Source organism: Sprattus sprattus (genome assembly GCF_963457725.1).
Source record: "Sprattus sprattus genome assembly, chromosome: 2".
NCBI classification, from domain to species: Eukaryota; Metazoa; Chordata; class Actinopteri; order Clupeiformes; family Clupeidae; genus Sprattus; species Sprattus sprattus.
In genome coordinates, this window is record NC_137921.1 from 12948672 (window position 1) to 12975535 (window position 26864).

General features: G+C 41.8%; 3 protein-coding genes across 6 annotated transcripts in view; all 3 read left to right on the forward strand.

Annotated features, from left to right (window-relative positions):
• Window positions 1–163: 163 nt before the first annotated feature.
• On the forward strand, window positions 164–16947 carry ahcyl1 (adenosylhomocysteinase-like 1). Of its 4 annotated transcripts, none has more exons than XM_080832182.1 (17): window positions 164–603; window positions 8490–8607; window positions 8878–9021; window positions 10486–10586; window positions 10875–10977; window positions 11396–11490; window positions 11666–11772; window positions 11876–11992; window positions 12104–12167; window positions 12461–12549; window positions 12744–12814; window positions 13169–13263; window positions 13667–13765; window positions 13880–13948; window positions 14744–14822; window positions 14912–15032; window positions 15506–16947. In XM_080832182.1, exons 1-17 carry the CDS (start codon window positions 427–429, stop codon window positions 15510–15512), a joined length of 1656 nt encoding a protein of 551 aa, XP_080688308.1. In that variant the 5' UTR covers window positions 164–426; the 3' UTR covers window positions 15513–16947. The 4 variants fall into 4 exon arrangements, with proteins under 4 accessions (XP_080688308.1, XP_080688307.1, XP_080688310.1 ...); XM_080832183.1 differs by lacking the exon at window positions 164–603 and adding exons at window positions 5328–5364; window positions 6002–6106 and having other exon boundaries at window positions 14912–16947; XM_080832181.1 differs by having other exon boundaries at window positions 14912–16947.
• Window positions 16948–17453: 506 nt separating this feature from the next.
• On the forward strand, window positions 17454–19521 carry hspa1b (heat shock protein family A (Hsp70) member 1B; the record flags this gene model as incomplete). Its single annotated transcript, XM_080858376.1, is given in 14 exon segments — window positions 17454–17504; window positions 17508–17603; window positions 17605–17810; window positions 17812–17881; window positions 17883–17960; window positions 17962–18192; window positions 18196–18363; window positions 18365–18521; window positions 18524–18730; window positions 18733–18827; window positions 18829–19008; window positions 19010–19105; window positions 19109–19138; window positions 19141–19521. Coding segments are annotated over 14 exon segments (2046 nt in total).
• A 3629-nt stretch (window positions 19522–23150) lies between these two features.
• Window positions 23151–26864, forward strand: part of kcnc4 (potassium voltage-gated channel, Shaw-related subfamily, member 4) — a gene marked incomplete at both ends in the record, with an annotated part of 14007 nt that continues 10293 nt past the window's right edge. The window contains one exon of the mRNA XM_080860408.1: window positions 23151–23762. Coding sequence (XP_080716534.1) covers window positions 23151–23762 — 612 coding nt within the window. The remainder of the gene's footprint in view (window positions 23763–26864) is intronic.

The following is a 26864-nucleotide window of genomic DNA, read 5'->3' on the forward strand; positions in this document are numbered from 1 at the left end:
AATCTAAATGACCATGTGTGTGTCTGGCCATACAACCGTTGCAAGTGTATGGCAGAATGCATCATGGTAGGAGTGCACCATTCTAAGACAAGCCCCTCCCACTCACTGCCTTCATGTTCAGGTACTAGCTGTAACAAACTGCTTTGCTTCCTGTCAACCGGACAGTGCCATTGAATCGACGGTTTTTTCTAGTTTGTTGTGGAGTTACGTCGACGACAACTCAAAACTATCATCCGAACATAATTAACATATTATTGGTGCTGTGTTCACAATATTTAATTCCCACTTGTCAGTCTTCACTAGCAAATGTCGAAGTAAGGCTACGCAGAAAGGACGGAGAGAAAGGTGACACTCGTGAGAAGCCTCTATTGCGTTAACAGCTAAAGGAATCGGACATCACTCATCAGGGTTGTTAGCTAGATTGCAATGACCGATTCAATTGTGGATGGGAAGTTGGAGGTGAAACAGGCCAGTAAAGAAGTAAAAGAGAGCGAGAATGTGGCCGAAAAATACTCAGCGATGACAGTCAAGAACACCGACATGAACGTGGGCGAACTCTCCGCAGCATTTACTGCAGTCCCCACTCTCAAATCTGTCAAGAAGGTAAGCCGTAGGCTATATGTCAGACATGTTGTGGGATAAACATGATAGCTATGTATTCAAAACACTGTACGAGGCGTCCATTCTTTAACGATTTAAGCTGTTGAGTCAGTCGTGATCAGCAGGGATCTGTGATAGGCTACCCTGCTGTTAAAGCACCCTATGTGTATATCCTTGGCGTTTCTAATTAAATATTAAAGCAGTCTTGCAGCCTTTAATGACCCTGTATCAACACTTAGAAACTGCGTTAAACTATAAACTAATCAGTTAAACGTGTCAAAGGTGATATGATTCACTCTCCTTTTACGCTGTTATCCGGGTCGGTTTCGACCAGATTTTTCAATGGTAGCCTATCGAGATGCTCTGATTTACAACTATGAATTGGATAGTGCTCTAGGTACATTGTACTATATTACACGTAACGTAGTCTACCAAGTCGCTCTAACTAAACTGTAGTGGAATTCCTCACGGTGCTGTGGAAACCAGCCATTAAAATTGTCATTTAAATCTATTAAAAGTATGCTTTTTTCCGTTAAATCCTGATCCAAGTGACTACGTATCACACTGTCCTCAAACAGTTGTTATAAAGAGGTCAAATACTTCCTGAATGTTGTAACTGATTCATTGTCAGCATTTTATGCTGCCGTTTCAGACCTTGTCTACCATCATCAGCCTATCAGCCTTAGCCATGAGTATTCAGGCATGAAAGGAGCTTACATATCTCTGTGCAACCAGGAAAAAAAACTCCAACTATTGGTATGTGTCATGGGGACATGGTTATAAACAGGCAAGGCTAATCTGGGCCCCTCTGACAAAGACTTAACCAAGGCCCCCCAAACAGCTTTTATCATAAAAATGTTTGACCACTTGTGTTCAAATCCCAACAGGTTCTGAGATGCAATGGGATGTTCAAATACAAATGACATGACTACACTCCTGGACAGGACAGAGCCATGTCAGCTATAGAACCATTATTATGTTTAACATTATTATTTCAGCTTTACACAGATGTTGTATTCAGCTCGCAAGGCATGTTTAATCTCCTGTGATGCATACTGGTGTACCCATATATAGTGCACAATAACAGTATCTCTGAAAATAAGCTAAACAGGGATTGTGTAATTCATCACTGTAGGAAAACCCATCAAATTAATGACTTAGCCTGATGTATTTATGTGAATGCATTATGCCGTTTAAGGTGGCGGACCAGTCTTAACTCCCAATTCAGCATATATAATGCATTATAGTATATTACTTACTCAGTAGTTGTTTATTGATAATAACCTATACATCAGTGATGTGCACACCAGACATATGAAATCCATTAAGTAACTGTACACATTTGAAATATATTACTGACTTGACAGTTAGTAGTTTCGCTACCTGCTGGTGTTGTCTTAGTTTAAGGGATGCATATAAGTTATATAGTCTCTAATAACCTTGCTGTCTGGAAAAAAAAGATTCTTTCTGGTTTTGAAATAATTTGACGTTTTCTTATGTAATGTTAACAGAACAAAATGAAGAAACTGTTGCCTTTTGCGGTTTGGAACGTGCTCTTTAGTTTACAGCATGAGTTATCAGGAAGCATGGGTTAATTTGACTTGCTTTGTGAACGATCTTATCAAACTGACAAAACTGATGCATCTAGAACATCTTGTTATATTTTATAAACCACCTGGCACTAGCCTATAATAGATAAACAAACAGTGGCAGAGTCACTAGAGAGTCCACTTATTTGTGCTCAGGATGAAGTGCACCATGGGAGTTCTGGTGTAAAATATCTTTGGACTGCACAGCCATGATTCTCATATGACGCAGAACAAACAAAACTCTTGGTGAGAGAGTGGATCAAAATACCTGATTGTAGGAGATTTTCAGCAGCCAACCAAACTCCTTTTTGTTAAGGAACTATTCGTCCAGACAGTGTTATAGAAACCGTGGATGTAATTTTATTCAGGTTGAGAGCATTCTTCTGCCAGTATCATGGAAATGCAAGTGTCCCTTTGACCTGTTTGTCCAGCCTCAGTGAAGGCACTACCATAGAGCACAACCCACACACTCTTCAAACTCTCTGACGCAGGTTATACAACAGAGTGGATTTGATTCCCTGTGCTCTTCAAAGCATAATAAAATATCACATTCTTCCGGATTTAAGTGTATGGTCGGAATGCAAGGAATGTACAGTACCTCAAGTCAGGGTATTGATTCCTGTCCTTTTACTCAGTATTTGCCAACTTTGATGTCTGTGTCACTTATAAGTGTTTAAAGCATCACGGATATCTGAAAAGATAGTGAGAGAGGCTGATGAACTTAAAATGCAGTAATAATGAAAACACATGTCATGAATAGATAATGTCAGAAAGTCACTCAATAATTCAGATCTCTGTCCTCACTTTGTATGTGTATTATACATGTCTTGGTTGCCATGTGACATAAGACCATGTTGCTTCAGGTGGGGAGAGTTAAATTCATATTCCACATTCCACACTCAGTATGGAGGGATAGTTGTCATACCATCCTTTAGCTATGAAAACACAAAACATTGTTGTGTGAGAGCAATGGCAAATATACCGACTATGTCAGGGGCTCACTGGCTGTGTACAGCAAGCACGCAGGTCTTGTCGGCTCTTCATGACCTCTTGTTCACACAGATCCACCTAAAGCCGTCCATGCTCGCCACTTGTGTTTGCATGCAGACAGCGTGGCGTGGGCCGTGCCTCAGAACAGCAGACTTCTAGCTAACGTTATTTTGATAACCCAGGGGAAAAGTTGCAATAAGCTGAGAAATTTGACACATCTGGTCTGCCTCGCCTCAGGAACATTTTCTCTCCTCCTGTGTTCCCAGTCTGGATGTTGGCATCCCGTCAGGCTCTGCTCTACCTAGTATAGAGGGCTGCTGAGACCTTGACCTTCAGACCTCCGTAATGGTGGTGCAGGCAGTGTTTGGGGGGAAAACAGACGATTACTTTTCACACAGATTGAATTCACCAGAAAAGCCTACATGTTATAGTCCTGACAGCCCTTTGATCAGGGTGTGGATCCTCAGAAAAGAATATATGTTATAGTCCTCCTGACATCCTTTTGATCAGGGTGTGGATCCCAAGAAAAGAATATATCGAATATCGAGGACAGTGGAAGACTGCTTGATTTCATGTAGTCTCTTATTTCATAAGAAATTGAATGCATCAAAATATTGTTAGCATGACTCAAGAGACACAAACTGGAGGTACTTTGCTTTTGCCCTGGTAAACCTGGTAGACCATTTTCTCTGAAGGTAGTGGTTACTACGCTTGGTGCTGTGAAAACAATACTGCTTTAAATACGTAAAAATATGACTGATGATGTCACCAGCTTTGAATACAGTTGGGTTGTCGTGCGAACGGACGCTGGTAAGCTAGCCTAACGATTTACTTAGTGTATTTTATATACAGCTTTTGGTTGGCTTAACCTACTTGTTCTTAGCGAAAGGTTCAGCACTACAGTTATCCTCACCCGTTGTAAATATAGCCTGGAGGACTGCCAATGCACTGATTTATATTCCGTGTTCTTGATAAGATGGGCCTAGCTTATCAAGAAGTGAGGTGCTACTTTTCAGTTGCCAATTCCTTTGGTTGTTTTATAAGTAGCAAGACAATGTGTTAAAGTGTAAAGTACAAGTTTGATGAGGGTGGTGGCTGCATGGTATAACTTCTTCTAAATCAGAGAAAGACTGAACTGACAAACGGTAGTTCAACTCAACGTGTGTCAGGCAGATATTATTACATTTGATGAAAGACATTTACAAACTCCTACAACAGACATTTTAAGACCCAAGTTCTTGGTAGTATAGGTTATTGCATGAATTAATACTAAATTGCAGGGTTTTGTTTCCATGTTTTTCTGTTTACTGCCACATATTACTGTTCACTACTACTTTGACTGTCCACTACTACTTTTCTCGAAAGTCAAAGAAGGCTCCAGAGAAAGCTTGGCATCAGTGGGAGTGGCCCTGGGCCAGAGGAGTAATTCCCTCACAGGCCTCACAACACTGAGCCTGTCTGCTGCTCTGCCTTCCATCGCCTGGCCACGGCGAAGCCAGACTCTGTGACCTGGCCGACTCTTTGAGAGACTGATCAGAGAGGAGGAGAACGAGAAGGAGGGGGGGGGGGGCAGCGGGCTGGTATATTTTTAGACGGGATTCAGGATGGAGCTCCAGTGGACGGCAGTTCACGGAAACGGCCCTTAAATCCCTCTGAGTCCTTTTTTATTAGCACTCCCAGACGAGGAGCCCTCAGCGGGAAAGTGAAAAAGCTGGCTACACTCTGGGACTTGCGGTGGTTTAGATTAATACAGATCAGAGGCTATGTCAACATCGGTTGTTGTGGAGCTGTTTTTTCCCCCTCCTTCTTCTTCAGTGGAGGAGGAAGGCATTTCTCAAATCCCTCTCTAGAATCCAGAAACAGACTGCCCTGTCTGTGCCTCCTGGTGCAGGTTAAAGCAGTCAAACATAAGGGGGGGGGGGGGGGGGGGGGGGGGGTGCGCAGAGGTGGGGGTTGCAGGTCAGGCTGTTGACTGGCAGAGGCTCTGGGTTTGAGGTCCCACCCACACAGCTCTGCTTGAGGTTTGCCTTTTGAAAATCATGGCAATCTCAGGGAGCCTCCCCCTGTGTGTGCGCAAGAGAGCAGACTGCTGTGAGAGCACACATGGGATGTAATATCAGACAGCTGGGCCGGCCGAGAGGGACACACAGGAACCATGGACGAGAACAATGACGGCAGACACAGGGTGAGTGCTGCTGAGGGCGTCCTGGCCACCCAGTGATGCCCACCTAGGGGGCAGGGCAGGGCAGGTGTGATACTGTAGGTAAGAGGTAAGGAGTTGTCTGCTTTTTCAGGAGGACATGATAAGGGCATGGGAAACCCTTTGAATTTGAGGCCCAAATTCAAAAACAGGCTAACTTGAGAATTTGTTACCCAAGAATGCAATTTATTCCTTGTGATTGGATAAAGACTAAAGCGTCAAGTTTGCATCAGGTTGTAAAACAAAGTTACATCTGAGTTTCAGGGTTGACCTAAACATGAGTGGAGTTTTTTTTGGAAGAAGGGAGAGATTTGAGAAGATTGAGCCCTAATGGGTTGTAAAATATTAGTGCGATGTAAGGCTTGTTTTTTGTAGGGTAGGACATTATGATGGGTTCTCATATTTTTTACCTCAACCCACTCTGTATAGTATTCTTATATAGGAGTTTTATCGAGTTGCCAGTTGTTTGTCGTAAATAGATAACAAGCATTTATCTGTGATTAGCTCTATATATCTATTATTTTTGGGTTGGGACTAATTAGGTGGCTGGATGTACGGCTGTACTGTGAACTAACTAAATTATACCAATATTAGGGATATACAATTTTATTATGCATTGCAGAGAGAGAGAGAGATTTCGCTTCTATGATATGCTATGATTCATATTCCATACTGTGGACTCACAAGGGCTGCTGGGTACCACCCGCTGGTTCCAGGCATTTGGACCGTAAGTGTTAGAGACCCCTTACTCGCATGCAAGTGTGTTTTACTGTCACGTTTCTTTGAATCATCAGTTTTGTGTTATGTCAACTGACTGGGCCTCAAGAACAGTTTGCAGTCCAAACAAGACCAACATAAATCTCTCGAAATATTTTGTAATATAAAGTTTCTGCTAGCTTTGCATTTTAAAAACTCTCCCTCTGACAATCAACATTGCTGGAATCAGATATTGATCGGTTAGTACATATGTGGTTATTAGATCCTTTCAATAATATAATCCCTTGTGGTGAGACCTTGGTACTATTGCGCAACAACAGACATTTTAAAAGAAAACTTTTTCATCAAGGGGCAATTATAACTCCCTGCATTTGACCTTTATGGGAAGTTTTGGAATGAACTTTGGCATTTATACTGCCATACAAATACTCTGTTCAGTCATCCAGTCATCACAAAAGATTCCTTCAGCCAGTTCATTGACTGGCCAAAAAGACTATGTTGTATTTAGCAGATAAGAAAATGATTACCGTGCCATTCCATTCACTGCAATATGTGGGCATTCAAATGGATAGGTAGAGTATGAATATCTTTAGGATTACATCACTTGTGTCTGTGCATTTTGCAAAATAAAAATACATGGAATTAAAAAATCATGCACAATTAATTTACAGATCCTGCACAGTGTTTTGACTGTTTGTATGGGCTCAGTTTACTCAGAGTTTTTGAGAGGGTCCAAGCCCATTCCCTAGACCGAGTGCTTTGTGAATATAGTGTGGGCACATATATCTCCTGAGGTGCTGTGCTTTCATGGAATGGCTTGGAAACGTTTGGTGATCCACATCAACAGCTGAGTCCTCTTGTATTTGAAAATAAAACATAAATCATGCACGGAGGAAAGGTCTAAAATAGAATTTGGGCCTGCGTTTAAAGAGCCCACTGAGTTATCTGTGACGTGCCTGTGTAAATCTTCACAGGCTCAGGTGAAACCTCACCCAGGGCCTGCTTCTTCAGACAGCTCTTGTTTGGGACGTGTGAGATGGGCTGTTTCTCAAGCTGACGCAGAAAAGTTCGATTCATGCCCCTGTCCAGTGAACTAGGCCATGCAGCGAGCCCCGGCCTCTCCATGGGCTCTCTAGTCAGACTGTAAATGTGAAGAGGGCTGATATGTGGGCTGTGCGTGCTGCCGGTGCCCGGCGGGTTTCGTTAAGGACATAGCGTGGCACCGAGCTCCAATCTCCTACCAGCTCCTATCTGCATCCTGACATGGAGAGGAATCCGTGCCCCGGCTCCCAGCATGCCTTGGTCTGCTAATGAGAACATATCAGCAGCTACTTTGCCACGGCACTTGGGGGAATTAGAGCCTCGTCAGATGCTGACGTTGTTGTTGGTCATGACAAAAAAACTATTTTGCAGAGGACACATATTGAGCATACGCAGCTGAAGTCCAAAAGGCTTTGGTTATATGTAAATACATGTCAATGTACAGTATATTGTAAAATATGCAGTATTTGCAAAAAAATCCAGTGCTGTCTGATTCAGGTTGTTTGTATCAACACAGTGAACTCAACTGAAGTGAATATTATATCAGTTATGCGGGGAAAATATCAACTTGTAAAGTTGCTACAGCACTTTAAATAGTAGCGTTAAAGTGCTGTTAAAATATTTCCACTTAGATTGTGATTTGTATGAAAAGATCAGTAGGGATGACACAATATTTGTCCTTACATTTCCTTACTGGATTTCTGTTCCATTCTATTCCATTAAATTGTGCTGACCTAATGTCTCTGTAGAAGCACATGAACAAAGTGCAGCATCAAGGTTAGAGATGGTCCCGACTGAAAACTGCCTTTGTGACTTTGCCTTCATGTGCATAGGTCAACCTTAGAAAAAAAAACCTTGCAAAAAAATACACAGAGGTTGTCTGAATGATAAATAAGTCAAAAGCTCAACACCTTGCTATAGTTGACCTCACCAGTCAAAGTGGTGACTCACTTATCTCCCAGACTGACTTAAGGCCAGCCGTGCATAAAATCACAACAGCCCCGTCTGACATCTACAGCTCAGCAGCCATGTTGTCTAAACACCTCTGAGTTGGGCTGAGTGTCAAGGTGGTTTAAGGTGAGTGGTTTCTGCACATAGGCAGGCTTTGGCATGAATTGTGTGGTTACTGCATCACCTTTGGCTCCGATGCAGAAATCACCAAACAATGAAAAAAAAGAATGAAACCGAGCATCAACACTGATGCTGCATGGACAATCCCATCCTCTATTAGTGGACAGTGTGATTCATGACCAATGTTCTTCCTCTCCCTCTCTTGCTCTCTCTCTCTCTCCCTCTCTTGCTCTCTCTCTCTCTCTCGATCTCTCTCTCTCTCTTTCTTTCCCTCTCTGTAGCAGATCCAGTTTGCCAACCAGGAGGACAAACAGGAGTTCAGCAAGTTCCCCACCAAGGCAGGCCGGCGCTCCCTGTCCCGCTCCATCTCCCAGTCCTCCACTGACAGCTACAGCTCAGGTCTGGCCAGGCTCTCTAATCTGCTCTAAACCTCTGTCTGGGCCGGGGCCAGGGTCCACTCTGTCACCCACGCCCTCTCACACCATGAATGTATCTGTAATCACTCAGCACTTATCAGAGTGCCCCAGCTGATGGAGTGGTAGACAGACTGTGCCACTGTCATAGAGTGTTAGTGTAGCCTGTGGGGAGATATTGAGGGATGCACATAGCCTGTTGTTCCAAGTCTGATGGGGGACTGATGTGTGTTCTGTTCTGTTCTGTGAACCCTAGCGGCCTCCTACACGGACAGCTCTGATGATGAGTCGTCTCCGCGGGATAAGAACCAGGCCAACACCAAGGGCAATAGCGACTTCTGTGTGAAAAACATCAAGCAGGCTGAGTTTGGCCGCCGCGAGATAGAAATCGCAGAGCAAGGTGGGAGTTCTCTTAAGTACATGCATGTACACACACACACACACACACATACACACACTCTCTCTCTATGTCTATCTCTCTCTCTCTCTCTCTCTCTCTCTTTCCTACACACACACACACACGCACATGCACCAATAATATGCAAACTACATTAGTTTCATCTGAAGTATAATATATGTGTAGCCTCAAGCAGACTATAGCCAATACCAGCAACATTTGTATTATGTAACTGTACTATAGTCATACCAATTATTGATCTTCCTCTTTCTGGCCATTTTACAGAACACACAGCTAACATCAATGCAAGCGTTTCAACACAGAGGCTTTTTAATTACGCTTCACATGGTGGCTGTTATGTATGCATTCTTATCAGAACACAAAAATGCTTTTTGGAGAACAGCCTCTCTCTCTCTCTCTCTTGCTCGCTCACGCTTGCTCGCTCACTCCTTTTCACTTTCTCTCTCACACTGACAGACACGCACACCCACACACACACACACACTCATACTCTCACAGACACACACACACACACACACACACACACACACACACACACACACACACATACACATACACATATAAATGCACACACAGACACTTACGCAATCTTAGTTGGCAAGTGATAAGGGATGGTACATGTCCTGATGTGAAATGAAACAGTTTAATGAAATCTGCTGCTGGTGCTCTGAGTGAGAACATTGCTCAGAGAGGGCAGGAACACAGTTCCCTCTGCGTTTCCTGAGCCCATCATCACGTGGCTCCCCGTCTGTTGCTTTGGCAGCGCGTGAGTTAACCGTTAACATTTCCTGCTCACGACCATAACGCATGAGCGGGTTAAAGCCCAGTGCGCACTGCTGGTTGTGCTCGGTTGCCCTTTGGCAAGTCATGGTCACAAAGCATTATCATATTTCCACATTAGGTCTCTCTAAAAAGATAAGGAAAAGATAATAGACAATTTTATGGTAAACTTAAAACACACGACCAAATCATGCAGTGAAATGCTCCACTGTAAATACAATGACTCTGCATCCTTACTCCTGAGTCTGCGGTATGTGAAGTGCTGCCGTGTTAGATGTGTCGCGTGGGAGTGTGCTGAGTGGTTTCTGGAGGTGTGCTGCTGATGTGAAGGAGCTGTGTGTCTCACAGTGCTGCCCTGCGTGATGAGTAAGTGGCTTTATTCCTGCTGCCAGGCCCCCACGGCTGTTTGTGGCAGGATCGCCATGAGACTCGCTGTGTTTCAGCGTCATTAACCTGAGCTCTCCCTCCCTCCCGCTCCTCCTCCACAACCCCCTAACCCGCCAGTTCTTCGTATTTCCCACTGCTCCTTGGAACAGGCCCCTCTTTCCACTCTGCTTGCATCCCCAATAGCTAGCTAAGTGAGGTTCGAAGTCCTCCGCCTCGTTAATCTGTAATTAATTAATGATTGCTTGTGTTTTTTTCCCAACCCCGTTGCGATCTCAACAGACATGTCTGCTCTGATGGCGCTGAGGAAGAGAGCCCAGGGGGAGAAGCCTCTGGCTGGGGCCAAAATAGTGGGCTGTACCCACATCACCGCCCAGACAGCTGTAAGCATCCTTTCATCCTGTATTGGCACAACTGGATGCCACCCCTGGGCTGTGGTTAAAAGCCAGGCATTAAGAGTGCTTAACATATCCATAAAGATTGATCCACTGTGTTTGGCTGCATAAATAAACAGGTCGTGCTTCTTTGGGCCTGTAATTTGGGTTTCATTAACAGTGTTAATAACAGTTTAGGATTTATAGATGTAAAAAAAAAAAAAAAAAAACTTTGGTTTGGATCTCTTTGCCTTGCCTGCCTTCACTTTGACCATGTCGTGCTCCTCTCTCCATCAGGTGCTCGTTGAGACCCTGGTTGCCTTGGGAGCCCAGTGCCGCTGGACTGCGTGTAACATCTACTCCACTCAGAACGAGGTGGCTGCTGCACTGGCGGAGTCAGGTAAGCCACTCAGGCCCTGGGCTCTCGTGCGCCCCTCACTCAAAGAGAGAGAGAGAGAGAGAGATGGTCTCTCGACTCGAGCTGTGATCATCCATGACTCACCAGAGCACCAGACGGCAGCCCATCTCCCTCCACAAGCGCTCCATTTTCAGCTTGTTAGAGCTCTCAGGCTTCAAAAGAGCAAAACATCCATCTCATTTTGGCTAGTGAATTGTATAATTTCATGGAGTGTCAATCAGAGGCTCTCTCTCGCCACTGGGAATCTGTTGCTAGAGCAATTTCAGCTCCATTTGCCCAGAGGTCTGAATTACATTAATAACTAGGTGAACCGTACAAGTACTGCTGAAGTGTCTGGGCAATGTGTGGGTCGCTCAGGTATAATTGACACTGGGCTGTTATGTCATTTGGTTCGCTGAAGGTGTTGCAGTGTTTGCATGGAAGGGGGAGTCAGAAGACGACTTCTGGTGGTGCATCGACCGCTGTGTCAACTCAGAGGGCTGGCAAGCCAACATGGTACCTGCACCGTTAAATATCATACATGCAAATGTCACGATGATGGAATCAGAATTGATATTTGTGCTTAATGTGTTGATTCACAAATACTTTACAAATATTTTCCAGTAAAGGATGTTTTAAAGTTATCTTAAGATGATGACATGACATTGTGTGCGTTTTCCATTTCCACTAGATTCTGGATGATGGTGGGGACCTGACCCACTGGGTTTATAAGAAGTACCCAAATGTTTTCAAGAAGACCCAGGGCATTGTGGAGGAAAGCGTCACTGGTGTGCACAGGTAATCAATGGTTGATCAGCTCCATTTTGTGTCTGTATGGATGCCTCATTGCAATGCAAATGTCAGTGTCCCAGAATCGCTGTAAGTGTGACTGTGTTCCCAGGCTGTACCAGCTGTCCAAGGCGGGGAAACTGTGTGTTCCTGCCATGAATGTGAATGACTCAGTCACCAAGCAGAAATTTGACAACCTCTACTGTTGCCGGGAGTCCATACTGGATGGGTGAGCCTGTCTTTATTAAGCTGTTCCTGGTACGGATTGTGAGCAAACACTGGTGAAACCGAACACCATCCGTGTCCCATCATTTATCCATGTTTTTCCAATGCTCCGTAGTCTGAAGAGGACCACTGACGTGATGTTTGGTGGAAAACAAGTGGTGGTCTGTGGATATGGAGAGGTCAGACAATTTTCCTCTGCTTCAGTAACGATCGTCCTATATTTCAGAGAGACTTAATGCAACCACCGCCATGATTAAATGTACATTGCATTAAAGTAACGATTGTCCTATATTTCAGCGAGAGTGCAATGCAACCACTACCATGATCAAATGAGCTTAGTGCTATGTGGACAGCTATTCTCTATTTCACCCTGGGTGTAAATCAGTCCCAGAATATTTCTTTACTGTTAAGTCATTTTCTATTTTCAGGCAGCTTGTGTGACAGCATGTTTACTTGGCTCCGTGTGTTGCAGGTGGGGAAAGGATGCTGCATGGCATTGAAAGCCCTCGGAGCCATAGTCTGCATCACAGAGATCGACCCAATATGCGCCTTGCAGGGCTGGTAAGGACCCCAATGGAAACTCAGACACAGCTGTTTTAGGACAGAGAGATTCCGTTGCCCATGCCATCCGAAAAAAACAATTACATGACTACATAATTATATATCATTACACACAACATATTTATTCTCTGCGGCATAGAAAACAAAAGTAGCACTCGGATGAAGAAAAACATTTGGCATTTGTGTGTATGCAGCATGGACGGTTTTCGGGTGGTCAAGCTGAACGAAGTCATCCGCTCAATGGACATGGTCATCACATGCACAGGTATTTTAAAAATGCAGGTGTCGCATTTAGTGACGCATTTGGACATTTACACTTGCACCTTGTGGGCCGCATGCTTGTGTACGAAGTGCTAGAGCAAGATTAGCAAAGTGTTTGTTGTTAGAATGATCCGCTACAGCTTGTGATAACAAGTGACCCCGTAGCTCCGTTGGCGCCAGCCCTCTTAAGCTACTGGGTTCAATGCATGGGTGTGATGAATGCACATGAAAGTAAGGGGTCAAACGCAAGCGCTGTAGGTGCGGCGTTTATCCTAAAACATTTCACTGGGGTCACCTTCAAGTCCTCGTGTAAGAGATTGTGTTTGTTTTTATTTTACTCACCGACGCCTGTCACCAGGAAATAAAAATGTAGTGACCAGAGAGCAGCTGGACCGCATGAAGAACGGCTGCATTGTCTGCAATATGGGCCACTCCAACACAGAGATCGACGTGGTGAGTGTGTCAGACCCGTCACACGACGTGTTTGCTTTATGGAGACACGGCTGAGTTGGTTCTAACACTTTAGCTGTGTTTAACATTTCAGCCATGTTTGCCATCGAGTGCTGGACAAACATGTGCCTGAACGCTCTTATTTTTAACAGGAGATTTCCAACAGCTGGCACGGTGTGTGATGTAACAACAAAATGCACTGCCAGGCTGTGTTTTTCCATGAGTTTAATGATTTTGTTTGTGCACTTAAGGGAGTCGAATGAACTGAATGTTCCGCTAGTTTTATGGACGTGATACGATACGAGCATGTTTATGCATGACTTCATACATGAGTCTATGTGAGTGGGTATATGTTTGACTGTGTGTAGTGTGTAAGAATAATTCTCTTTTTTTAATCTGATCTCAGGCCAGCTTGAGGACACCTGAGTTGACGTGGGAAAGGGTTCGTTCCCAAGTGGACCATGTCATCTGGCCTGATGGCAAGAGGGTCATCCTGCTAGCTGAGGTACAGTAGCCTACCTCCTCAGTCCCCTCATCCCGTGTCTGTCCCGTGCCACAATGGACCTCCCTCTCATGGTGGACTGGTGATGCAATTTATGTTCTTTTTTTGTCCGCACAGGGTCGACTGCTGAACCTCAGCTGTTCCACCGTTCCCTCGTTTGTGCTGTCCATCACAGCCACCACTCAGGTGACCGGCAGTTTATGTTTATGTTTATTAAGGATCCCCATTAGTCTACACCGTAGTGGAGACTATTCGTCCTGGGGTCCAGGCAAAAAACTTTACAATCATTTTCTACAAATCATAAAATGCAGTACAGCATGATTAATGTTAATGGAAAAAAAACACACACTTAAGAAACAACATTTACATTAAAAGTAAAATAATAAAAAAACAAAGAATTAAAAACAAAACATGAGTGCACACATAAACTGCTCTTTCACAGCTTGGTCGAGCTAGATCATAGGAAACCTGGGCTGCTCTTTTACAGCTTGGTAGATCTAGATTATAGGAAACCTGACACAAACTGCTCTTTTACAGCTTGGTAGAGCTAGATTATAGGAAACCTGACACAAACTGCTCTTTTACAGCTTGGTAGATCTAGATTATAGGAAACCTGACACAAACTGCTCTTTTACAGCTTGGTAGATCTAGATTATAGGAAACCTGACACAAACTGCTCTTTTACAGCTTGGTAGAGCTAGATTATAGGAAACCTAGGTAGAGCTAGATAATAGGAAGCCTTGGTAAAGCTAGATCATAAGAAACCTTGACACGGCTAGATCATAGGAAACCTTGGTAGAGCTAGATCATAGGAAACCTGGGCTCTCAGTAAGCTTTTGAAACACACCAGAGGCATTAAGGAATGCTTAATGGACATTTCATTTAATGTTTAGTTTTTAGTAATCAACTCAAAGTTACAACAAAGTATTCTGTTGATGTGTTTTTCTGACATTGTATTTGATCTCTTCTGGATCTCTGAAGGCTTTGGCTCTGATAGAGCTGTACAATGCTCCAGAGGGCCGTTACAAACAAGATGTCTACCTACTGCCCAAAAAGATGGGTAAGGCTCTCAATTCCTTTTTAAAACATTTTTTTTTTATCAAGTCCTTACGTATAAGTTAAATAAACATAAATGTGTGTTTCTCTCAGACGAATATGTGGCCAGCTTGCACCTTCCCAACTTCGATGCCCACCTGACGGAGTTGTCTGATGAGCAGGCCAAGTACATGGGTCTGAATAAGAATGGGCCATTCAAACCTAATTACTACAGGTATTGATACCTGTCACATATCAGTCTCAACACAACACAGTTCCTATAGTTGGCGCTCTCTCAAACGACATATTCAAGTACAATAGCTCAGTTATTATCGTTGACCAAACAACATTTAAATATTTCTGTGCATATGAGAAACTTTCATTAACAAACATATCACCAAACAAGATGTCTACTCCCCCCTACTGGTGATATATGGAACCCATGTGTTCTGAGACTTTGTTTAACATTCCATTCAGATTTGTTAGGAATGTAAACACCTATTTCTATACACATCCAATGACGCACCTACCCTCCTGATCACCAATCCCATTCCCCGGCTAATATCAAGAGTACTGACTCAAGCTAGGGCTTGAAACACCAAGTCCTATTAGCTCTACTACTCTAAATATGAAGGATTTGTATTCCAATAGCTCACAATATTGTTTGTACTCAGATGTACAGATGAATTTTTATTTTCATAATTACAGATATTAACAAGAGGGAATATCAGACTGGCAAGAGGAAATCAGTCATCTTCAAAGTTCTGAAGTAACTTTTTTATTAATATAATTTCAGTCAAGTTTAATCTGTTAGTTAATAGTTCTATCTTTAAGGTACTGTTATGTATTCTATTATACCTATAGGTATTGTGACCAATAATACTTTCTTAATTCTCCAGTCATGAAATATGTCTTAAATCATGTCTTAATATATTTTCTATTGTTGATTACTTTTTTTTTTTATCAAATGAGTACTTATTGATCATAGTCTATTGACAGAATTATTCAAAACAGTGCCAAATCCTGGCCAGGCGATTGGAACAGCATGTATTCTGAGTGTGATGTAATTACTTCTGATAAAAGTGTTGAGCAAAGGAAAAAAAAGTTTTCAAGAATGACTTAGATAATTAGTTAAAACAAAACTTCCCAATCAATAACATTTAATGCACCGAAGGTCCCTCTGTCTGTATGTGTTAGAACGTCGACCTGTATTTCTATGTTACATGTGTAAAATGCAAATGTATAGTAGACTTAATAATTTCTACTGATATTTCTATTTAAGCCTCTATTTTAGAAACAGGTCACGCTATTTCTGTAAGCTTTTCTCAGCTCAGGAGTGCATGGAGCACAGATATAGATGTAATATTATTCCCTGGACCTAGAAGGTTCTCTCTATAGCTGTCCAGCGACTTAACACTCTTCTCACTGACCATGTATTACAGGCTGCCATAAGCACTCCATATTTCAGCATTGCATCACGAATTATAACGATTACGTTTTCCATTTGCCTTACTTAGGGGAAAGGACACATGGCCATAAGCATCCATTTTGTTTTTTGTCATAGCAGGCGTGCCTTCCAAGGCGCTTTGTGATCAGATCCAAAAGCCTCAATCCTTCAATAAAACCCTATGGAAATCACAGAAGTATACACAGCATGGCACTTACATGATTGTTCACCTATCTTACCCTTTTCAGTAGCTGTGTGACCTGTAACTTGTTGTTGAGAGTTTATATGGAGTATATATGAGCTGATTGCCCACAAATATTTTTACATTTTATTTTCATGTTTCATGTAACATTAGATGAATAATCCAGGACAGGATTCTGGATACACTCCTTTTCCTTGGCCCTTTAACAGCTTATTTGTTTTGTTTGTGTACACTTGTACAGAACTCCCAGTTGGCTTGAAAGAAACATCACTGTGAATTTCATCTTGGGAAAGCGTTAACGTTCGTGTTAAGTAGGATATGCTTCTGGACTCCTCCAATCTTTCCCATGGCCAATTATTTGGTCTCACTGTGTGTAACGTTACCCGCAGCCTGTGTGTTGTATTTAAATGTATCGACTGAATTGCTGTTTTAGTGCAAATGCAGTATTTGCATCATAATAAATAAAGTTATGCCACTCTATTCACGTCCTCAGCGCTTTTCAGTTCCTTTCAGTTCCCCTCCTTTTAGGCTACATAGCCTACATCACATGGTTGTGATTGAAAACTGTGAGTAAGATATGTCTGTGTTTACCGTTGCTCACATACATTAAAAGGCTAAGACACGAATCTTACCTGTCGCAGTTTTTAATTCAACTCATTCAAGAAAGCATCACTTAATTTGTAAGTAGCCGTACCATTATACACATTCTGCTGTTTGACTGTCTAAGTAATGATAGTTGAGGTACTAGTGAATTAATCCCTGAATAAATGTTGCAGATTTTGTGATATTACATATTATATTAAATGATATTATATCGAAAAGACCAGCATGTGGCTTAAGTCCACAGAATATGATTTTAAGTAATTTTAGCATGTATCCTAATTAATAAGCTCAATGTCCAACAGCTGGTAAACCATAATAAGTAGTCAAATTAGCATATAAATGTGTTACTTTATTATATAAATGATGTCTTATTAATTAGTTAAAATTCTAAGTGGTCTACTAAAATGTCGGTCGCTAAAGGAAAATCAATTGGAATTGATCTTGGAACAACCTATTAGTGTGTAGGGGTATTTCAACATGGTAAAGTTGAAATAATTGCCGATGACCAGGGAAACCGAACAACACCCAGCTATGTGGCCTTCACTGACACAGAGAGAGGGAGAGAAGAAGAGCTGGAGAGAGAAAAGAAGAAGACTAATTGGAAATGTAGCCAAAAACCAAGTTTCCATAAACCCTAACAATATTGTATTTGATGCCAACTGGGTTATTAGTAGAAGGTTTGATGACCCCATTGTCCAGTCAGACATGAAACTTTGGCCTTTTAAGGTGGTTAGTGATAGTGGAAAACCCAAAGTACAAATGAGAAACTAAAACCTTCTATACTGAAGAGGTCTCCTCCATGGTCCTGGTCAAAATGAGAGAGATTTCGGTGGTCTTTTATCGGACAGAAGGTTAACAACGCTGTCATCACGGTAACAGCTTACTTTAATGACTCACAGCGCCAGGCAACCAAAGGATGCAGGAGTCATCGCTGGACTAAATGTTTTGAGGATCATCAATAAGCCGACAGCAGCTGCCATTGACAATGGTCTGAACAAAGGGAACAAAGTGGAACGCAATGCATTGATCTTTCACCTTGAAGGGGGTATGTTTGATGTGTCAGTCCTGGCAAAAGAAGATGGAATATTTGAGGTGAAAGCCACAGCAAGAGACACACACCTGGGCGGGGAAGACTTTGACCATTGATTGGTCCAACACTTTACTGATGAGTATAAGAGGAAACACAAGAAAGACATAAGTCAGAACAAGAGTGCTGCGAGGAGACTGCGTACAGCATGCGAGAGGGCAAAGATAACCCTGTTGTCACGCACCCAGGCAAGCCTCGAGATAGACTCTCTCTTTGATGGGATTGACTTTCTACACCTCTTTCACCAGGGCATGCTTTGAGGAGTTAAACTCTGAGCATTTCAGGGGAACATTAGAACCAGTTGAAAAATCCCTTAGAGGTGCCAAAGTGGAGAAGAGCCAAATCCATGATGTTGAGCTCATTGGTGGCTCGACACGAATCCCTAAATTCAAAAACTCCTGCAGGATTTCTTCAACGATAGAGGTTTTAATAAGAATATTAATCCAGACGAGGCAGTGGCATATGGAGCAGCTGTTCAGGCTGCTATTATCATGGGTGATACTTCAGAGAATGTACAGGGCTTACTGCACCTGGATGTGGCTTCACTCTCCACTCTGGGTATTGAGACTGCTGGAGGAGTCATGGCACCTCCTATCAACGCAATACCACCATCCCGTCAAAACAGACACAAATATTCTCAACGTATTCAGACCACCAACCTGACATGTTGATTCAGGTGTACAAGGGGGAAAAGAGCCACGACTAAAGATAACAACCTTCTAGGTAAGTTTGAACTCATTGGTATCCCAACTGCACCTCGTGGAGTCCCTCAGATTGAGGTGACCTTTGACATTGATGCAAATGGAATCCTGAACGTATCAGCAGTTGACAAGAGCACTGGCAAAGAGAACAAGATCACAATCACCAATGATAAAGGGACGGTTGAGCAAAGAAGAAATTGACAGGATGGTTCAAGAAGCTGACAAGTACAAGGCTGAGGATGAAGTCCAGAGAGAGCGGATTGCTGCCTAGAACTCCCTGGAGTCGTACGCCTTTGATATGAAAAAAACAGTGTAGAGGATGAGCAGGTGAAGGGGAAAATAATTGAGGAAGAGAAGAATAAAGTTGTTGGGAAGTGTAAAGAATCAATCTCCTGCCTTGATAAGAACCAGATGGCTGAACAGGAAGAGTATGAGCATCAGCCGAAGGAACTTGAGAGAGCGCCCTCCAGTCATTTCCTAAATTGTTACCAGGGAGGAGTTCCACCGGGTGACTGTGAAGCCCAGGCTCGAGACAATTCTCAAGGCCCCACCATTGAGGAACTGGATTCAACTATTAAACTAGTTTATGGAGGCCAGACGTTAGTGCTGGAGCTGAGACATAAGGAGACTGGTCATTGCAAAAGAGTCCTTTTGCATTATTACTGCAAACCTCAGAAGCACTGAATGGTTTATTATCTTGACCAGAAGTCACACGGGCTAAAACAAGACTGGTAATCCTTTCAAAGGGATTAGGCTGAGCTTTAAGTACTTGCAAAAGATGTTAGAGGAAACCAGTCTGGTATTTCTGTCTCAAACAGGTGCTATTTTTTGCATCAGAGCAGTGATGTAGAAAATTGGTAACAAAAATAATGAAATAGGAGAAGAGAATATCTTAATAACAATGACAGAGCAAAGTCAGATAATTACTTTAATCAGTGTGTTTAAATAGTGTAACTTTTATAAAGGTATATTTATATTTTATTACATAATTAATTAATAATAATCATATCCCAATGTCATCTGTGTCTTGTAGTGCATTTTGCATGACATATGACAATGACTGAAAATATTCAACTGTATTATTGGCCCAACATTACATTCGTTATTAATTATCCACACATCCAATTGATAGGAACCCTATGAGTACATTAAACTCTCAGTATGTTGTATGACCATTATATTTGAGTACATTAAGACTCTCAGTATGTTACACGACCATTATATTTGAGTACATTAAGACTCTCAATATGCTGTATGACCATTATATTTGAGTACATTAAGACTCTCAGTATGTTACACGACCATTATATTTGAGTGCATTAAGACTCTCAGTATAATATATGACCATTATATTTGAGTACATTAAGACTCTCAGTATGCTGTATGACCATTATATTTGAGTACACTAAGACTCTCGGTATGTTACACGACCATTATATTTGAGTACATTAAGACTCTCAGTATAATATATGACCATTATATTGAGTACATTAAGACTCTCAGTATGCTGTATGACCATTATATTTGAGTACTTTAAGACTCTTAGTATGTTATATGACCACTATATTTGCATGCTGGCATCACCCCCTGACCTTACTCACTTTCCATACTCTGCAACCTGTATGAATGCATGTTGTATATTCACCTCATGTATTTCTACATGATGTATGTATGAAGTATTTGCTTGGTTCTATGTATGATTTATCTGCCTGCCTCTTCTTTTCTCAGTCCATGCTATTGGACATGGTATTAAAGTAGAATTTTATTGAACTTGGAATATAGGAATAATGGCTACTTTCCGGTACATTTTTACTATGGAGTTGTACACTTAAAGTCAATACATGTCTCATTTTTCCTTCTGTACTCTTGAAATTGATGTATGCCCCTTGCTGGTTGAAATGCATTTCGAATGTGATAATAATACATTAATTTCTCGTCTTCCAGGCTTCTTTCACATACTGACAAGGCCTCGTTTCCCGATAACGACGTATCTTAACGGCCTACGTGGATTTTGGCGACATCATAGACTCATCATTGCCGTAAGTGCGGCGTCGGGAAACCGCTCTGCAATATCCCTCTTACGACCGATTTCAAGTCCTTTTTAACGTTCGGGAAACTAAACACTTGTTACTCCTAATGTCTTTCTCATTTCCATTATCTACCCTATACAATTTTAATATCAATCAATACCCATGCGCTAATGACACAAATTGCAGATGAGATGTTGAAACATAGCATTACATTGAAGTCTTTTATGACAACAAATATGTTTTGGCAATTGCTTTAAAAGGAAAGTGCTCTACTTTGACAGGAGGTCGGAAAGGAAATGAGAGCGCTCCCTTGCAGGAAATTGGTAACAAAAATAACTAAATAGGAGAAGAGAATATCTTAATAACAATGACAGAGCAAAGTCAGATAATTACTTTAATCATTGTGTTTAAATAGTGTAACTTTTATAAAGGTATAGTTATCTTGTATTACATAGTTAATAAATAATAAACATATCCCAATGTCATCTGTGTCTTGTAGTGCATTTTGCATGACATATGACAATGACTGAAAATATTCAACTGTATTATTGGCCCAGCATTACATTTGTGGACAACCTGAATGAATGGCATGAGGGAGGAAACAAAATAACATTATTACTTTTAAAGGTTTAAGATGTTACTGTGTTACACACACATATTTGTCTTACCATCATTCACACAAGATGCATGAAAAACTCCTAACTCAGCATGCACACTAGGTGGCAACATAGTACAACCTAGTAAGGTTATCAATATAGCATAATCACTTTATTACCTGTTATTTAAGGATAGACTTTATCACTTAACATGGCATCTCTCTGTCTGTATCTGTACAAGCTAACCCTGTAATGTTTTGAGACAATAATTACCAGTAACAGTCTCACTGCATTACACACATTCAGATTACCAGCCAGACCAACCATTTACTGTATCTGCTAATGCGGTCACTATTATCCACACATCCAATTGATAGGAACCCTATGAGTATAATATATGACCATTATATTTGAGTACACGAAGACTCTCAGTATAATATACAGTATGACCATTATATTTGAGTACTTTAAGACTCTCAGTATGTTAAACGACCACTATATTGGCATCACCCCCTGACCTTACTATCTCACTTTCCATACTCATTGCAGATGAGATGTTGAAACATAGCATTACATTGAAGTCTTTTATGACGACAAATATGTTTTGGCAATTGCTTTAAAAGGAAAGTGCTCTACTTTGACAGGAGGTCGGAAAGGAAATAAGAGCGCTCCCTCGCAGAGTTCCCCTTCGCGGAGGATGAGCTGTGTGTGCACTCACACACGACGGTAATATCCAAGATGATATTCTTAAATGGCACGTTACCGTCTTATTTCATTGCACTATTTGTTTCCAGTCAAGAAAACGCTTAAAATCAAGTCTACAAAAACAAAACTATAGGCTCTCGTGAATTGAGAAAACAGCATTCAACGCGCACTCCTATCAATTAGGCTGCCACAGGCAAACAAGGAGTTAATTTGTCTCTGCTGATGCACAAACCATCACCCTCAGTTCGGTCGTCTGACCACGGTAAGGGAGGATACTTTTGGTGGAGAAGCAACAGATCTTTTCCTGAGCAACAAATACCTTCTCGAGTGCTTGGTAAATTCAACGGAATATTTTAGAGAGCGCTATTCACAGAAATTAATTCGCGTTTTATTGACGATCTTAAGGATCATGAAAGTGCAGGTGAGAATCTGTCTGCAGTTTTTAAATATATCAATGATCACTTTTCTGCTGACAGAAAGCAAGAACAGTACATCTTAACGGCAAATTTCAAATGTGACAAGTGTGCTTGTTAGAGCATTTGACAAGTCCGCCTGTTGCTCCACGACACAACGGATATGTAAACTCCTCCTGCTAAAGGTCGTGAATTAACACTTTGGAGAATTAAAACAGTTAAATAGCTTAATCTGTTTGATAGTTTTCGGGGGAAAAAAACTATTTTTCCACCGTCCGCTGAATTTTGAATTATTGACTATTTACACCGGAATGACCACTGGATTTCTAGTACTAGCGCTGTGGCACGGCTAGCGGAGCTCCTCAATAACAGGTGGTTTTCTATTCAAGGCCAAGTCAATGCTGTTGGCTAACATATTGTATTTGTATGTTAAGGTGAAGCATCAACAATGAGAGGACAAAGAAGAATAAAATAAAATTGATACCAAACCAGAAAACGGACACTTCTGTGGACTGAAAGACTAGTTTTGACGATAACACTTTACCTGGGTAGCCTATACAACTAAATCTATGATTAGCTCAGTGTGTGTTTCGTCTTATCGTGGGCGCAAGTCAGGCAACAAACCTCCGTCTAAAACATGTCTAAAGGAAGAGATGACCAGGGGGGAAGACTCGGAAAAAATCATCATAAACGTTGGTGGCACACGTCACGAAACCTACAAGAGCACCCTTAGGACCTTGCCAGGCACCCGACTGGCATGGTTGGCAGATCCTGACCCCCAGGTGAATACAGACGGTGGCCCAGGGCCGAGCCATTCGACAAACGAGTTCTTTTTTGACCGACATCCTGGAATCTTTTCCTACGTATTGAATTATTACAGGACTGGGAAGCTTCATTGTCCGGCAGATGTCTGTGGCCCCTTGTTTGAAGAGGAGTTAGCGTTTTGGGCCATTGATGAAACAGACGTAGAGCCTTGCTGCTGGATGTCATATCGTCAGCACAGGGATGCAGAAGAAGCTCTTGAAACATTCGAACCTCCCGAACCAGACGACAATGAAGAAGAACTACCCAGACGCTTTGGCATCGAGGATTGCCCAGACCGCTCTAGAGGATGCTGCGAGATCTGGCAGCGAAGAGTATGGGCACTTTTCGATGACCCCTATTCTTCTCGGGCCGCAAGAGTAAGTTCCACCTACTCATCCTTACCTATCCTATTTGTTTAAAAGTAAATAAGACACCTCGACAAAGTGTATAACAAAATGTGTTACACGCGCAATTACGCACAAGAACGAGTCCCTTCCACAGACAAGAAAACGTAATGTGAATGGGCGCAATTAACAGTCGTCACCCTAACTCTGAGTTCTTTCGATCCTTCTGCCCTGGTCCCTTTTGTATGGCCACAAATTGAGACAGCAGAATGAAATGACTGCCCTCAACAATACAGGGCACTGCCAGCCTTTAGACTACCGCATGTACCCCATAGGCCTACAGCAATACATACATGTCCATTCCACTTGGATTAGGGTGACATGTCATAATGACTGACATGCTAGAAACTGTGGCTTATTCTTTACCCAGAGATGGAATACTTAATCGTCTTCATTATTCATTATGATATATCCATTATCTCCAATTAATGTCACATATTTCATCTGTGTGAAATCCATAATTTACAAAAACATTGTAGTTGTGATTTTGTATTGCGTATAACAAACAATAGCATAATTGTGATACTGCTGATAAGATGCTCTTAAAATTATATAAATACTGTATATACATATATATCAATATGACCTTTAAAAAGAGGATGTCATATTGTAGATCTATGTGCTGCCCTTAAAATATGGATGTGCAGGGTGGCTTTCCAGTATTAGTGGTGAGATATCCATCATGTCCCCCAGAGGTTATTAGCCCTATGTAGTGAAAGATTTAACACAGAAGGAACCGTGGTGGAAATATCTCTTGAAATCGCCTCACTTCCAATTCAATGCAGAGGATTTTTGAATGGAAAAGGGGAGTGATATATATATACATCTGTGTGTTCGTGTGTTTGTGTGTGTGTGTGTGTGTGTGTGTGTGCGTGTGTGTGTGTGTGTGTGTGTGTGTGTGTGTGAGTGAGAATGAGATAGATAGGTGGTGCAAAGGAGTTTTAATTTTATATTGGTTTGTCAACCAGTATTAACCATATGCAAAGCAAACACACACACAAACACACACACACACACACACACACAACCACACACACACACACACACACACACACACACACACACACACACACACACACACACACACACAAACACACAAACACACACACACACACACACACACACATATATATGTATGGCCAAGAATAACTTGAGGTCGGTAGGTTTCCTAGTTTCCTAGTATTTCTACATATATACCTGCCTCAACTCAGTGCATTTCAATATCAAAGGCTGCTCATTCTTCATTCTTCTACACTGAGATGAGGGCAGGTGGCCTTATTTGGCACTCATGAATTGTACCTGCAAAGGAAATACATTGGCTGTTGGTGCACTCAGTCAAGCACAGAGATTTCCCCTGCATCATTTCTCTTTGTGGCTGTCTTTTCTCATTAATAGTGACATGCGGATGCATCAGAGCTTGCCAGAAAACAATAGCATTATTTAAAAAATATGTATCACAGTCATATCACTGCAAGTTATTGCGGGGATGTCAAAGATCCAAGGACGGCTGTCGTGTTGATGTGCTCCACTTTTATTCACTCACTTTTCTTTCTGAAAATAAGAATCAAATTTCCAGTTTGGCACACCACTTATTATGACTCATAAAACAGAATTCTCGCTCTCTTCTTCAATATATCATCTCTGAATCATACAAGCTAATGAAAATAAGAATAAAATTTCCAGTTTGGCACACCACTTATTATGACTCATAAAACAGAATTCTCGCTCTCTTCTTCAATATTTCATCTCTGAATCATACAAGCTAATAGATCGCTCTTTTTTCTCCTTCACACATCCGACACCCCCTCTTGATAGTCTGTTATGCAGACAACAGTGGGGTATGCTATGTGCCTGTGTCACTAATCTCTCGATCTATCAGTGTCCTTACACCATACAAGACTAATTGCCCCACTACCTCTCAGTCAATCACCTCTTTTTCCCACCAGATTGGTTTGTCTATCCTTAATTCATTTAGATTGGCATTCTGTGAATTGCTTTGACAGAATGGAGAGGACTCAGGCCCTCTCCTTAGATCATTTGGAAGTGCAGTGGAGACCTGGTTTGCTCACATGAACCATGGGATCGTTGAAAGACAGGTGTCAGGGAGAGGTCCCATCAAGTTCAATGTGTGAAGAGTAAATATGGTGAGGTGCACATTTCGGTTTATTTTCTGTCTGGTGATCTGTGCCCTTTAATTTGTTTCACCATGAAGCAAATTGAAGCTTGTGTGAGATCAGTGGCGTTCTGAGCTCACTTCCGCCATTGTATTCTCTCCAACAGGACAACGAGTCTTTAAGGTATTGTATGAACCAACTTATTCCAAATTCAACCACTCACAAATAAATTGAACAGGGAGAGCAATAGTTATCCACAACTAGGTATAAGTGAAAGCCAAGCCAAGTTCAAAGTCTCTTAGGCTCCAGTTGCAGTTCATTTTTCCAGTGAGATTGTTTGACTAGCTGCTGAGCATGACAAATTCCAGTGACCACATCTAGCCTTCATTTTATAAGCTCTCTCCAAATATGAGTTGTGTGACAAATGCCCCTGACTGTAATGGTTGTTCACTCTCTCTACTGGAATGCAAGATATAGCCGTGTGCTCCGCTGTACACTATAAGCCTGACTAAGGAAGGAAGAATAACCTTTACTGCTAAACTATGATGTGTGACAGTTTGACAGTGTTTCTTGTAACAATCTAACACAACATTATTGCATTAGGTACTTGGCTAAGTTGTAATAAAAGTGGCATTATGTAGGAATTGTACTTCAGGGTTTGGGTAAGGATTAGCAGTTTTACCTTAAAATAACAGCTTAAAAAAAATTGGGGCGCTACAATGACGTTTGATTTGGAGAATCGCCTCCTTGCCATTGCCATACCAGGGTCCGTCGGCATATGACTGCGTTATGTAAGTTTGCCTGAAGCCGCCCGGTTACTACTGTCTGCCGAACTGGTAAGTAGCTTATTATCAAGAGGTTTCGCTAGGTTTAGCCGCTAGCATCTCGTTAGTGATTAGCAATTCCTCCATTGTGCTGCTTTAATGTGCAATTTCTCAATTCAGGACAGACACCCCCTGTC

Excerpts from the sequence above, each read along its gene's own strand:
- ahcyl1 (XM_080832181.1), top strand. The coding sequence starts at position 427 with ATGACCGATTCAATTGTGGATGGGAAGTTGGAGGTGAAACAGGCCAGT. Across the intron at positions 12,815-13,168 it reads CATGGTCATCACATGCACAG|GAAATAAAAATGTAGTGACC; the intron begins GTATTTTAAAAA and ends GCCTGTCACCAG. Across the intron at positions 13,766-13,879 it reads GGGTCATCCTGCTAGCTGAG|GGTCGACTGCTGAACCTCAG; the intron begins GTACAGTAGCCT and ends TTGTCCGCACAG.